Here is a 13,657-nt window from a genome sequence, read left to right as displayed (position 1 = left end):
CATATCAGTCCGACTTATCTTTTTTTCTTTTTGATTTTGTCATTGTCTGTGTTGAATTGAATAATCATGATTGTTTTTGGTGGCCCAACAGTCTCTAGTATCACATCAGCTCATTTTCAACTCGTTTTCATGTAAAAAAAAAATCAGTTTTTTACATGATAGAAAGAAAAAGAAGTAAACAAGTAGACTAGCTTGCTAGTCCAACAACTTGAGTTATAAAGTACAATCCATTTTTAATTGACAGGCCAGCCCGACCCGACCTGTTTTTATTAGGCCAATATCGGGTCAGGTTTGTCTCGTTTTGTTACTCCTAATTTCATATTAAATAAAAATTAAAAAAAGTTAAACATCTTAATATGGTTGAAGAATTATAAATTCATTGTTTTCAAATTTTTGGTTAGATGAATGGTCAATTATTTTGTCTAAGTTGAACTCGTATCTTATTGGTTATTATATCTTTCTAATAAATTAATAATATGATAATTCTACAATAAAAAAAGTAAGATGTTGTTAGGGCTTTTCTTGAAAATTATATTAAAATTGTGTATCTTAATTAAAAAATATCTTACTCATAAATTTATATAAAATATTGGTTTACATGTACCTAAAATTATATTAAAACAATGAAAGGGTAAGAGGTGAAAGTTACCAAATAGCTCAACCTCACCAAAAATGGCAAATAGTTTTGATATTACTAGACTTTGACCTTACTAACCTTTCTTACTATGATTACCCCTTTGGCTACGACTAGTTCTTAACGAATTTTTCTTCTTGTAAATGACTTTGGTCCCAATCTAGACCAAAGACCTATTCAGCAGGTTTGCCTCTATCAGCCTCTTGTCTTGCCTTCATTCACTCTACAAACTCAAAATAAGGAGTAGCCACTATTGAAGTAGTTGATTGAGATTAAGACAACTTTAAGTTCTTGGTGTTTTTCAACTCATCACAATCTTGGTCTAATTAGTTGTCATATATATCATGCTTGAAAGTTTTGGTGTCTGGCCTCTATTTCACTGATAATTAATGATGGCTAAGAAATGTTGTAGCCATTATGGTAAGAGAAAATAACATGCCCAAAATTCAAGGAAGTTGTTGGTTTGGAAGAGGAGTACATCATCTATTTGTGTGACAAACACCAAACTTCAGTTTTTCAAATCATGTTTAATGGTATGAAAAACTGCAACCTAAACAGGAGGTAAATAACTGTAGTCTAAGCAACATCTAACTGTTTGATAAATTATATCTTCAAGGCCATGCTTGTAGCTAAATCCCAAATCTTCTAGCTTCTTTGATGAGATGTTAGAGAGAACTTTGTCATAAACTTTTTCAACCTTCATGCAGATGTTAGAACATGAATACACTCTGGAAATAAGAGTGGTTAAGTTAGACAATGTACAACTTTGGCTGCTGCATATGTATCTCCCTTCTGCTTTGGCATGCTCCATCAGGAACATGTGAGCCCTGCATATATCTTCAATGTGAACTAAAGCTATTGATCCCATTCTTGCATTTACAGCAGATAATATTTTGAAATACTCAGTTTCACCTACATTTATAATCAATAGAGTCAAGTGATAATAACTCAAATATTTCTTTTATGTAGAATTTTGTGTACAATCTAATGTTGGATTGTTTGTACTTCATGATGCAGATAGAAGCACAGAACAGAGGTACATTTTCTTTGAAGAACTTGTCATAAAAGATGCTTAAGTTCACAAATGCAGGAATTGAATGAAAGTTATTGAAATAGATATTAATTTTAATACTTAAGGACATTTTTTCTGTTAGGCATACTTACAGTACTTTCTCATTAAAAATCACCTGTTAAAGGGGACAATAGAACTTTAACACTTTTTGGTACACTAGCAGTGAAGAATGGGCCTGCAACAGTGCTTGTGATTATTGACACAAGATCAATGCCATTATCTTTTGCAAATTGAAATGCTGCATCTTCTGTGAGAAGCTTTGAAAGTGCATAAACCTGTCACCATAGAGAAAGTTCTTAAGGAATGGAACCAATCTGGTGTAAATTACAAGTGAAAAAACATCACTTATTACCCATCCACTTGCTTGAGTATTCAACACATTTTTTGGTTGGATTTGGCAAGATTCATCCACCATTGGTTTCCAATTTCCATTGCTATCTCTGGCAGTGATTGTACTAATGGAAGATGTGAAGACAACCCTTTTCACAGAATTGGATTTCAAACAAGACTTGAGAAGGTTTATGGTTCCTTTGATAGCAGGGTCAATTATGTTTTCTTGAACAAAAAACTCTGCAAGTTCAATTCAAAGAATATTTATCTGTTACCATTATAGAAAGTTCAGAAGTGAAAAGTTTTTGTGGTGTATGTCAGGTTCTAACAATAAGCACTGAACATTCAATGCATTACCATTGTTTTCTTTCTCACTAACATTGAATTCCATTGAGGCAGCAACATGGAACACACCAACACACCCTTTTACAGCCTCATCGAAGCTTCCTTCTTCATTCAAATCCGCTTTGAAAAATCTCAATTGGTCACCACCCTTCCACAGAGACAGAAGATGCAATGACTTTGCTTTTACATAGCCACAAGAAAGTGAAGAATGAGTCATAAATAATTAAAATATAGAAATATTTGTAATCAACAAAATCAAGCATATAATAAGACATAATTTGATTTTGAGTTTCATTAGCCCATCAGACACTACAAAATTTGTTGATCCTGAATGTCTGTTATTTTTACCCTTTTATGTTTTCCTCTATAAATAGAATGTCCTTTGCATAAAAATATATTTTTTTTATTAAAGAAATCATCTCTTTATATGATAGGAAAATGAAACATCTTATTAGTATAAATCACAATATAAGTTTGAGTTATAATTAATTTTAGATGTATTAAACTTCCTGGATTAATTACTCATTAAGATTGGTATATACAAGATGGTGAGATTTCTATGAACATTTTAGTTTAACAGTAAAATGAAGCATTGGTAATAGACAACTTAATAATGGGTTCTAGGCTAGAGTCTAATAACAGAGTAGTTCAGCAAAAGAGATCAACAATGGGCTTATAGGATACCAGTAAGGAAATTACTTCTTGCACCCTATCATTTTCTTCTTACAACCTATTACTTCCTGAATTTATCTTTCAGAATACAATAAACACTTTTGGAATTTTTTTTTCCGGAATCAGTCACCCCTCCTTTTACGAAAAACATTTTCTGGAATGCTTGATGGGATGGGAGGTAAAATTTGAAAGGGTGCAGAAAACTTTAGTTACCTGTAATAATGATTATTTCTTCCTGCACCTTCATAAATTCTCTTTCTAAATTATATAATTTAAAATTAAAAAATAACTTTTAAATTTTAAATCTAGAAGAAAAAATGAATTCCAAATTATACAATATAGAAATTTTAATATGTAATCCGAAAGTCATCTCTACAGAAAATAAAATGGTCTTTTTAAAAATTTGAGGGTTGCAAGTAAAAGCCTCAGCAAAGAGACCAATAATGGGCTTCTAGGAGACCAATGCTAAATGGAACAAAAAAAAAGAGCAAAATGTGAAGTAAAAACAAATGTTTTATTTTCAAAGTCACGCTAAATGTGAAGTAAAAACAAAATGTGAAGTAAAAACAAAATAATGAAAAATTAAAAAAAATAAATTAAAGTCACGCTAATTTATTATATTATTTATTTTATTTTAAAATATTATTACATTAGAGAATACTTATTCAAATGAAAATTTAGTTGTCTCCACTTCCCTTCCAAAATTCAATTCTTACACATACTTGTAAATATTTACATAAATAGTTCGAATATAAATTCTTAAAAACACAAAAACACTTACGCGGTCTTCGTTTGAGCGGAAAGTACTGTTCACTCATATTTAAGGACGATGAATTGAGATGAATGTCGTGTTCACATGAGAAGAAATGCGTAGACATATTTGAAGGTAAAAGCGGGATGACCCTACTGTTCACTCACCCGCGAATGTGGTGAGATTTGGAGGGATTGTTTCGAAAAAGTCACAAGTGCCCCTGTATGTGAAACTAATTCCAGTTGCAATTCTACGTTGCTGCACTTGCATTGTGGACTCACGAGTGAGGAGTATTTGTTGTTTTCTCGTTGCAAGTTGGTGGTAGATGAAGAAGATAATGTTGATGGAAGATGAAGAAGAAAGTAGTTGATGAAGAGAAGGAGTGTTTGAAGCTGGAGAAGATGAAGATGAGCAAAGCGTATTCGGTTCCAAGGGGGATTTATTTCGTTCCAGCCCCATGAATATATTCGATTCCACTTGTATGAAGAAGGAGAACTGAAGGTGTATTCGGTTCCATGGCTTTGTATTCGGTTCTAGTGCTTTGAAGAAGAAGAAGGGAAGGTGTATTCGGTTAGCATGGGTTCGTATTCGGTTACCCGTTGTTGAGACAGAAGCCCTCCATTCACAAGCTGTGTATTCGGTTCGCATGGAGGAATTTCCTTACAAGCTTGGTCGTTATGGCGCCATTTTGACGAAGGTCTACGCATCATCACGGAGCTCGACAATGAAGCGTGGAAGCTGGTTCGAAGGTTGGTGGTGGAAGCCCTATGATTCGTGACGGTGGAGGATGCAGCGACTATCACATGCTCATTGCAGCACTAGAGGAAGTTGTCCTTGATGATGGAGGATGCAACGTCTTTGATGATGAAGACAAAGTTGTTCGTGATGAAGTCGAAGTCGGGTCTAATGTGTTCCAGTGATTGTACTGCATGTGTGGGAGGAAGCCATGCAGTGTCGAGACATCGTGGTGCCCGTGCATGGAGTGGTGGTTGAGGTCCTAGGAAGCGGGGAGGGGGATTCCGATGAATTGTTGGGTGTGAGAGGGCGGCGCGTGAGGGTTGAAGGAGTCGTTGTTGTTGGCGCCGACAACCGCCATAGGGTTGAGAAACACGAGATTTCTTGCCACATGTGAGGGCGAGGGACTGCGATGATGCACGTAGTGGATGTAGTCTATGTTGACGAGGACAAGAGTTTGGAGTCCGACTGAAAAGAGAGCACTACCACACTAGTGCAGAATTGGCCTTTAACGTCCCCCCATAAACGTCCGTCCACAAAAACCCCAACGTAAATAATTGACCGGTGGCATATTCGTAAATAAGTGAAACTCAAGACGTCTGTTTGGGGGGGAGACGGACGTCTATAATATTATAGACGTCCGTGGGAGGGGGACGGACGTTTACTACGCTGAACAACTGAACGTTTCAACTCCCCATGTCAGCCCCTTAAACGTCCACCTTGGTAAGGCGCGGACGTCTATAATATTATAGACGTTCGCCCCCTCCCAAACGGACGTTTAGGGTGCTGACAGGGTGGCTGGAGAATTAATTGTCTTCAACCCCTTAAACGTCCGCCCTGGGAGGGCGCGGACGTCTATAATATTATAGACGTCTGGGCCCTCCCCCACGGACGTTTAAGGTGCTGACAGGGTGGTTGGAGAATTCTCCAACCACCCTGTCAGCACCCTAAACGTCCGTGGGGTAGGGCCCTCCGCGCCCTCCCAGAGTGGACGTTTAAGGGGCTGACGTGGGGAGTTGAAACGCTCAGTTGTTCAGCCTAGTAAACGTTCGTCCCCCTCCCACGGACGTCTATAATATTATAGACGTCCGGACCCACCCAGAGCGGATGTTTAAGGGCTGACACGGGGAGTTGAAACGTTCAGTTTGTTCAGCCTAGTAAACGTCTGTCCCCCTCAGACGGACGTCTATAATATTATAGACGTCCGGCCCCTCCTAGGGCGGACGTTTAAGGGCTGACATGAGGAGTTGAAACGTTCAGTTGTTCAGCCTAGTAAACGTCCGTCCCCCACCCACGGACGTCTATAATATTATAGACGTCCGTGCCCCCCACCACGGACGTCTAAAACCCCCCGCGAATATCAATTTTAAATCCCCAAAGACGTCATATTAGTGACGTGTCGAACGTCTATACTATTATAGACGTCCGAGCCCCAGGGTGCCGGACGTCTCTGAGTATTAATATTGGAAACGCGAACCCGCGAGCAGTACGCTCACTGTTCATCGTCTTCCCCGCGAACGCTGTCTGCGCCATTGATTTTCCAGGTGTGTTTTCTCTCTTTTGGACCGTTTAAATTGACTTTCTATCCGATTACATTGCTCTATGATGAAATATCTTTGATTTGAACCGATTAAAAATTGTTTTCGGTCCGTTTTTGTGCAGTCTCTTGCGTGTTCTTGGGCGGCTTTTTTGACTGTTTTTGGGCTACATTTTAGGTCGTTCCCTCCTCGATTTCCCTCCCTTTCATTTCGAATCTACTTTTCAGGTTAGCTTGTTGTTATTGATAAATTTTTGTATGCATGTAATTGGGTTTTTTGTATATGCGTATGTTTTAATCTAAAGTGTGCATGTGTTATTGGCTTTTGAATATGCATGTATTAGTTGTGTTATTATAAGTATCAAATCATTGAATGACACTTAGTTCCCGTTTGAAATTTAACACAAACGATTAATCTTTTAATCGTTTGTGTTAAATTTTGAATTGTCCGATTGGACAGTTTGAGAAAATTAATTTTCATAATTTGCAATAACATGTCAATTGGAGTTTATGGATAAGATTGATAAAATTTCGGTTCAATACTTGTGTTGTTCTCCGGATGCATATTTGATTGTGGTCATCGTTAACTACTCTCATTTCGTGTATTTCGGAGACCAATGCGAAATGCTGCCGAAATCTTATCAATTTCATGATGTAGACTTTAATGCATGTGTCTGAGCAAATTATGAAAATTAATTTTTTTTGAATGGGTAGGGCCTAACCTTGTGAGAGTTAAAAAACTTGAACTGATGATTTTACGAACATAGTATGGATCGAAGCTGGATGAACGAACGTCGCATCAGTGAAGAATATGATAACGGTGTTTCGAAGTTCTTGTAATACGTTGAACAAAATGCTAAGTCTGTCAACGGGACATATTTTTGTCCTTGTTTCCGTTGTCTTAATCAAATACGGCAAGACTTAGGCAATGTGCGTGACCATCTATTCATGTACGGCATAATGAGGACTTATACCGTTTGGACTTGGCATGGAGAAGTACTGGAGCAGCCTACCACGTCACGAGGAACGGATTATGTGGAAGAATGGATGAGTGACCATTTAGAGGACATGATACGTGATGTCGGTGAAGATAATTTTGGAAGGGCTAATTTGTATGATTCTCTTATTAATGATTCAGAGCAACCGTTGTTCCCAGGATGCTCGAACTTTACACGTCTGTCTGCAACTTTAAAGTTGTTTAGTTTAAAAGCAAGGAATGGATGGACCGATAAAAGTTTCACCGAATTGTTGGAGTTGTTGAAGGAGATGCTTCCAGAAAATAATACTCTACCTATTCGTAATTACGTGGCCAAAAAAAATTTATGTCCAATGGGTCTTGAATATCAAAAGATACATGCTTGTCCTAATGATTGTGTTTTGTACACAAAGGAGTTTGCTTCGTTAAAGTATTGTCCAACATGTGGTTTATCCCGTTTTAAAAAGAAATCTGACAGAGTCACTGGTAATGAAGGTAATGATGGTGCACCTGCTAAGGTGATGTGATATTTGCCTATAATACCTAGGTTCAAACGTATGTTCTCTGTTAAAGAAGATGCAAAGAACCTTAAATGGCACTCTGACGAAAGAAAGTGCGATAATCGTTTTCGACACCCTGCTGATTCTCCACAATGGAAAAAGATTGATGACAAATTCCCTGAATTTGGTGCAGATCCAAGAAACTTAAGGCTTGCACTTGCAACTGATGGTATGAATCCTTATGGAAACTTAAGTAGCAAACACAGTTCGTGGCCAGTTATGTTGATGATTTACAATCTTTCTCCTTCGTTGTGCATGAAGAGAAAATATGTGATGTTGTCCATGATGATATTGGGTCATAGACAACCTGGAAATGACATTGATGTTTACTTAGCACCTTTAATTGATGATTTGAAATTGTTGTGGGAAGAAGGCATCGACGTGTTTGATTCACATGTTCAGGAACAGTTTCGTTTGCGTGCAATGTTGTTTTGCACTATAAATGATTTCCCAGCGTATGGAAACTTGAGCGGTTATAGTGTTAAAGGTCATTTTGCATGTCCCATATGTGAAGAAAACACTAGTTACCTTCAGTTGAAGCATGGTCAGAAGACGGTATATACAAGACATCGAAAATTTCTTCCTCGTAATCATCCTTATCGTAGATTGAAAAAAACATTTAATGGAAGTGCTGAGGATGAGGTTGTGTGCAGACCCCAGAATGGTGAAGAGGTGTACAATGAAGTCAAAAACATTGACATTGTGTTTGGAAAACATCATAAAAGTACCTCTGCAAAGAACATTTGGAAGAAACGATCGATATTTTTTAAGCTTCCATATTGGTGTGAACTTGATGTTAGACATTGTATTGATGTGATGCACGTTGAAAAAAATGTTTGTGGCAGTGTCATCGGAACTTTATTAAACGTCAAAGGGAAAAACAAAGACGGAATTAAAGCAAGACAGTGTCATCGGAACTTTATCCACAGGTATAATGTCTTTTTCCTTAGTATTTCTATGTTTATTCTTCAAATAATTGTTGATAACGCTGCTTTGACGTAAATTCTTATCTTCAGTTCACACGTCCTCAGAAGCAGCCAATTCATGATACAGTCATACATGAAGATGATGAGATGGTTGAAGCGGAGGATGATCCTCTATCAAAGTTAATGACAAAATTACCCAGATTGAAGAAAGCATCATTAGAACTATACTGGGATTTGAGAGTATTTGGTCTTCCCCCACATGTGCCAGTTTATATCACATTATCTGATGCATTGGAGGTGATTGGGGAGACAGGATGTTGAATATTTCCATCATTCAACTGTGGTGCATGTAAGATAGTCAATTTGGTCTTTCATATTACTTTTATTTACATTGTTATAGTTTCTAACAACTTAACTTTGTTGGTTTAGGTACATGTACACAATCGTTGTAGACCAAGGTCGGTCTTCCATGTACGGATTTGTTGAACCTCAGACCATTCAACCGTCTGGTAACACACTTCAAAACAGACAACATTATTTGCAAACATGGATGGATGAGTCAAAAAGAGACGTATACCTTGTGCCATACATTGAGGGGTAGGTGTTGTTATATGTGGTCAGTTCATTATTATAGTTTCCTTAATTAGTTGAATAATTATTTGTCCTTCGTGATAGGTCGCACTGGCAGCTGATGGTCATCATTCCCAAACAATGTAAAATTATATGGTTTTGTTCGTTGCACAGGAGGATGAAAAATGAGTTGAGAACCATGCTTCAAGGGTAAGTGTTTCTCCAAAAATGACTTTGAATTTGATGTTCACCTTCAACTTTTATGATAAAATAGTCATATTAATTATACTTTGTGTTTTCAATCTGTACAGAGTTATTGGTAAATCTCGTGGTCAATTGGTTCAAATTTTGTATCCAAAGGTTGTAAGTCATTTATAGTTTCTAATTCATTTTCTATGTTATTGAATGATCTAAATTCTTAACTATTTAGTTTGTGATTTTAGTGTAACCAACAGCTAGATTCATGGGAATGTGGCTTCTATGTGATGTGTTGGATTAAGACCATCATTCGAGCTATCATTACAGATGACTGGAATGAGGTAATGATGTATACCTTCAATACATTACAAATCAAATTCATCTTCAACATATATGAAACCATAATGAATCTTTCTTGAATTTTGCAGCGCTTCAAGAGTACATCGCCTATTCCAAAGGACACAATTAAACAGATAAGGCAGGAGTGGACCGCTTATCTTCTACAAAGATGGAGTTAGGAATAGTTTTATTTCTTGTTGAACATTGTTTAGTTTTAGTTTAAGTTTTATGTTGATAGTTTTGGTAGTGCATTGAACTCCACATTAAGTAGAACTTTGTTTATATGAAACACATATTTATATTATTGCAAAATTGTTCTGGGACAATTTTCTGCTTTTCAGGTGTGGTTTTATTGCAAAAATAAAATAATTTTTTAAAAAAATACGCCCAGTAGACGTCCGTTAGTGCACAGTCGGACGTCTATAGACGTCCGGCAGTGCACAAATGGACGTCCAACCCCCCAGCCCTACCACAAATAATTCAGCCAGGTAGACGTCCGGGGAAGAGGCGGCGGACGTCTATATAGACGTCCGTCCTAACACAGCGGACGTCTATATAGACGTCCGTCCTGACACAGCGGACGCCTATATAGACGTCCGGCCTTGCACAACGAACGTCTATATAGACGTCCGTCCTGACACAACGGACGTCTGAGCAACGTCACCCACAAAGACGTCGGGAGAACGTCGGGCGTCAAAAGGCCAAAAGAACGGACGTCTAAAGCCCTTTCTGCACTAGTGCCACCACGTTAGTTATGTGAGATAAACTTTCATGGCTCCCATGTGTTTTTTAATAATTGTAAAAGTAGAAAACTAGTTTGTTTGCACTTGCAAAGTCTTTTACGGCAGAAGCTTTTATACCTTGCAAGACTTTGGTGCACATGGTGATGCAAGCAACGTGTAAGATGGGTGGTGAAGTTTTGTTTTATGTGTGCAACTCACTTATAAAAGTGAAGTGAAGAAGTGGTTGTAAGAAACCACCATCGAGAAGAAAAAGAGCAAAGTGCAACAGCAGAGAGCTGTGAGTGTGTGGAAAAGAGAGGGAGAGAGCCACGGGAAAAATTGCTGTAGTGTGCACCACCGTGAAGAGAGAAAAATAGGGAGGGTCTGTGTTGTGTATTGGGTGTTTTAAGAGTGTATCTTTGAGAGTACAAGAGTGTTCTGTTTGTATACTCCTGTATTTCCAAGTTTTAAATAAAGAGATATTTTAGTAGATACACATTTAAAACTAAATTCAATTTACTACATTTAAAAATAAATTCATTTTACTAAATTATAATTTTTTACTTTTTAAAAATTAATTTTAATAATTATTTTTAATCTTTTACTCTTTATAAACATTTTTACAATTAAATATAACATTAACAAATAATATTTAATATTACTTTAATAATTAGGGATATTTTGATAATCTTTAATTTCTACCAATTAAACTAATTTTTTAAATCAGTCACATCAATCAAATTCTATCTTACAAACTTTACTTCCAAATCCACTCTTAGTTACCCACAAATCCTTTAAAAAAAACAACAAAAAAATTATCTTCAAATCCATTTAAATCATCTTCTCCAAATTCCTAAAAAAAGAACAAAGCCTTAAATTTGTGTAGCTAATTATTACTCAAAAGTACACATTATATTCTTTCTCCGATGTCCATATCTGACAATGACCTCAGAATTCGACAGAATTCATGTTAAAAGTTTCGAAAAAAGTAACTACTGATTTCTATATAATGATTTTAACGAAATTTTTTGTGCGTTTAAGGAACTTGTTAGCTAAACATTATGGTTGAAAATTTAATGATTTTCATATAACTTTTATAATAGAAAACACTTAAAAAAGTAATTTAAGTATTATTATTTTAAAAACTAGAAATAACAATTTAAAAAATAAAATTGTTGCATCATGAATAATGTTCTGAAATTGAATTTGTGGATTTTTTTTCCTACCAAAATCACCTTAAGACGGAACATGAATAATTCCAGAACATTGACCATTTGAATACGAGAACTCACTTCATTTCCATCATTTTGCTTACACCACCTTTCAAATTCAAAAAATTGTTAGTTCTGATTATCATGGTCTCTTCAACTAGCATTAAATTTAACCCTTTACTATAAAAATGGAGAAAAATCGATCACGAATAAAACTTTGTTTAAGAAAGAAAAAAAAAGCTATTAAACATATCCGTTACCATAATTTAACAATCTTTTATAAAAATAAAATGATCTTAATAAAATTGTTTTTTTTTTAAAAGCAAAAGACAGTGAAAATTTACAAAATCAAATTCTGCTATATAAATTCTCACAATGTCAAAATCAAATATTATACAAATTACAAAAAGAACAAAGTTGTAATATTCCATGTAATATTTCCAATTTTCCATCACATAACTTCTGTTTAAACCAATAATTTTCTATAATGATATATGATTGCTAGTTTTTCCTATTCTAGTTCAGCTTATCTGCTGAACTTTTTTAGTGTTATTCCTCTGTTTAGGATATGCTAATTTTAATATTAAAAGGGTTTTTAAAATATTTAAAATATTAATATATTTTGAAAATACAATAAATAAATAACATTAAAAATATAATAAAGAATCTAAATTACTCTATTATATTAGTATATTAGAGATTAATTAATACTAACCAGGATCTCTGACAGTGGCATGAACTGTGAAACCCCTTTGAAGAAGAGCTTCCACCAGCCATGAACCAATATACCCTGTGGAACCTGTCACACAGTATTTGCCTCTTTGAAGAACTTCTCCATTCTTCTTCACCAATTCCTCCATTTTCTTAGTTTTCAAACTCTTGCAAACTAAGCCAGCATGATCCAACCCTTTTATATATGAAAGATGGTAAGAGAAAGTGGTTGATTTATATTCTTTCTCTATTCAATAATATAACCTAATTTTTATATATTATATACTACATAGTAGGCAAGCACCAAGGACACAAGTAGGCAAGTGCTATAAAATAAATAAGACAAAATCATCTTTTTTTTAGTATTACTGATCATTCAAAAAAAAACCTTTTTCTATAACAAACTAAAGTTTTTTTTTTCACTGTCTAAAATTAGTTTCTGTGTATTCTGATTTATCGAAACAAGTGATTTTTAATTTACATATTAATTAATTTAGTTTATAGAAATGTTAGTTTATGTTGAAAAATATTTAAATGAGTGAGTTGGTCATGTTAATTTAAAGATAAAATGAAAAAGAAAATGAAAAACATGGTTAAGTTTAACGTTTTCTTACATCAAGTCTTTCTCACTATCAACCTTTTCATCATCAGATGCAGTGGCGTTTTCCATCTGTCAAATAGTCATGTGATTTGATATGTTTCTAGAAGAGGACGAAAGTCTGTTTTAAGTGAGAATGAAGTGATATTAATATATTTCTTTCTTCTTATTATTATTATAAAAAAAATTCTTCTGACTGTTATAAATTATTTTAATTTAGTTTCATTTTTTTAAAATTAATGTATTTAGTATCTTATTTAATTTGATTTTATTATTTTGAATATTCTTCAATTATTTATGTTTTCAATTCTTTTCGATGTTAAGTGGTACATAATGAAACAATTTTATCATAAATTATAAAAATTTCATGTATTTAACTTAAACACTTTCTGAACTTGTAACTACAATTTTTTTGTTATTATAAATTAGGTTAAATATTACTTTGTTTCTTATTTTCATCAAAATTTATTCAATATGTTTTTTTTCTTGTTCAATGAAATTCTAATTTTAATTAATTTCAGTTAATTTAGTTTGTTATGGTAACGATATTTAAATTAGAAGATGAATAATGTATATTACGTGATAATTTGTGATTCTTTTAAATTTTTTAATTTTAAAAAAGTTATTCACTTATCAAATTAACATGTTATTAACGAAGAGAAACAATGCAAAACGTGCCATCACAATACAACTCAAGATAACAAAAGCAGTTAAATATCAAATACATAAATTTGTCAATCACACAAGAAATGTATTAGAAAGTTCTAGCC

At 34.6% G+C, this 13,657-nt stretch overlaps 2 protein-coding genes across 2 annotated transcripts; one reads left to right on the top strand and one right to left on the bottom strand.

The window, feature by feature from the left end:
• Positions 1–840: 840 nt before the first annotated feature.
• Positions 841–12,504, bottom strand: LOC124825325 (putative anthocyanidin reductase). Its single transcript, XM_088092321.1, has 5 exons — positions 12,294–12,504; positions 2,394–2,561; positions 2,059–2,276; positions 1,822–1,981; positions 841–1,546 (listed from the first exon to the last, which is right to left on the bottom strand). Exons 1-5 carry the CDS (start codon positions 12,436–12,438, stop codon positions 1,185–1,187), a joined length of 1,053 nt encoding a protein of 350 aa, XP_087948447.1. The 5' UTR covers positions 12,439–12,504; the 3' UTR covers positions 841–1,184.
• On the top strand, positions 6,714–10,847 carry LOC148196919 (uncharacterized). The gene is made up of 2 exons (XM_088092322.1): positions 6,714–9,135; positions 9,214–10,847. Exon 1 carries the CDS (start codon positions 7,610–7,612, stop codon positions 8,612–8,614), a length of 1,005 nt encoding a protein of 334 aa, XP_087948448.1. The 5' UTR covers positions 6,714–7,609; the 3' UTR covers positions 8,615–9,135; positions 9,214–10,847.
• Positions 12,505–13,657: the final 1,153 nt, after the last annotated feature.

Source organism: Vigna umbellata, chromosome 6, assembly GCF_029865625.1.
Source record: "Vigna umbellata cultivar VRB3 chromosome 6, Vumbellata_1.0, whole genome shotgun sequence".
NCBI lineage: Eukaryota > Viridiplantae > Streptophyta > Magnoliopsida > Fabales > Fabaceae > Vigna > Vigna umbellata.
This window is presented reverse-complemented; position numbering and strand designations above follow the sequence as displayed.

Coding starts and splice junctions, on each gene's coding strand:
- LOC124825325 (XM_088092321.1), bottom strand. CDS start 12,438: ATGGAGGAATTGGTGAAGAAGAATGGAGAAGTTCTTCAAAGAGGCAAA. Junction 2,277..2,393: donor TAGTGAGAAAGAAAACAATG/GTAATGCATTGA, acceptor TTGAACTTGCAG/AGTTTTTTGTTCAAGAAAAC. Junction 1,547..1,821: donor TCTATTGTCCCCTTTAACAG/GTGATTTTTAAT, acceptor TTATAAATGTAG/GTGAAACTGAGTATTTCAAA.
- LOC148196919 (XM_088092322.1), top strand. CDS start 7,610: ATGTTCTCTGTTAAAGAAGATGCAAAGAACCTTAAATGGCACTCTGAC.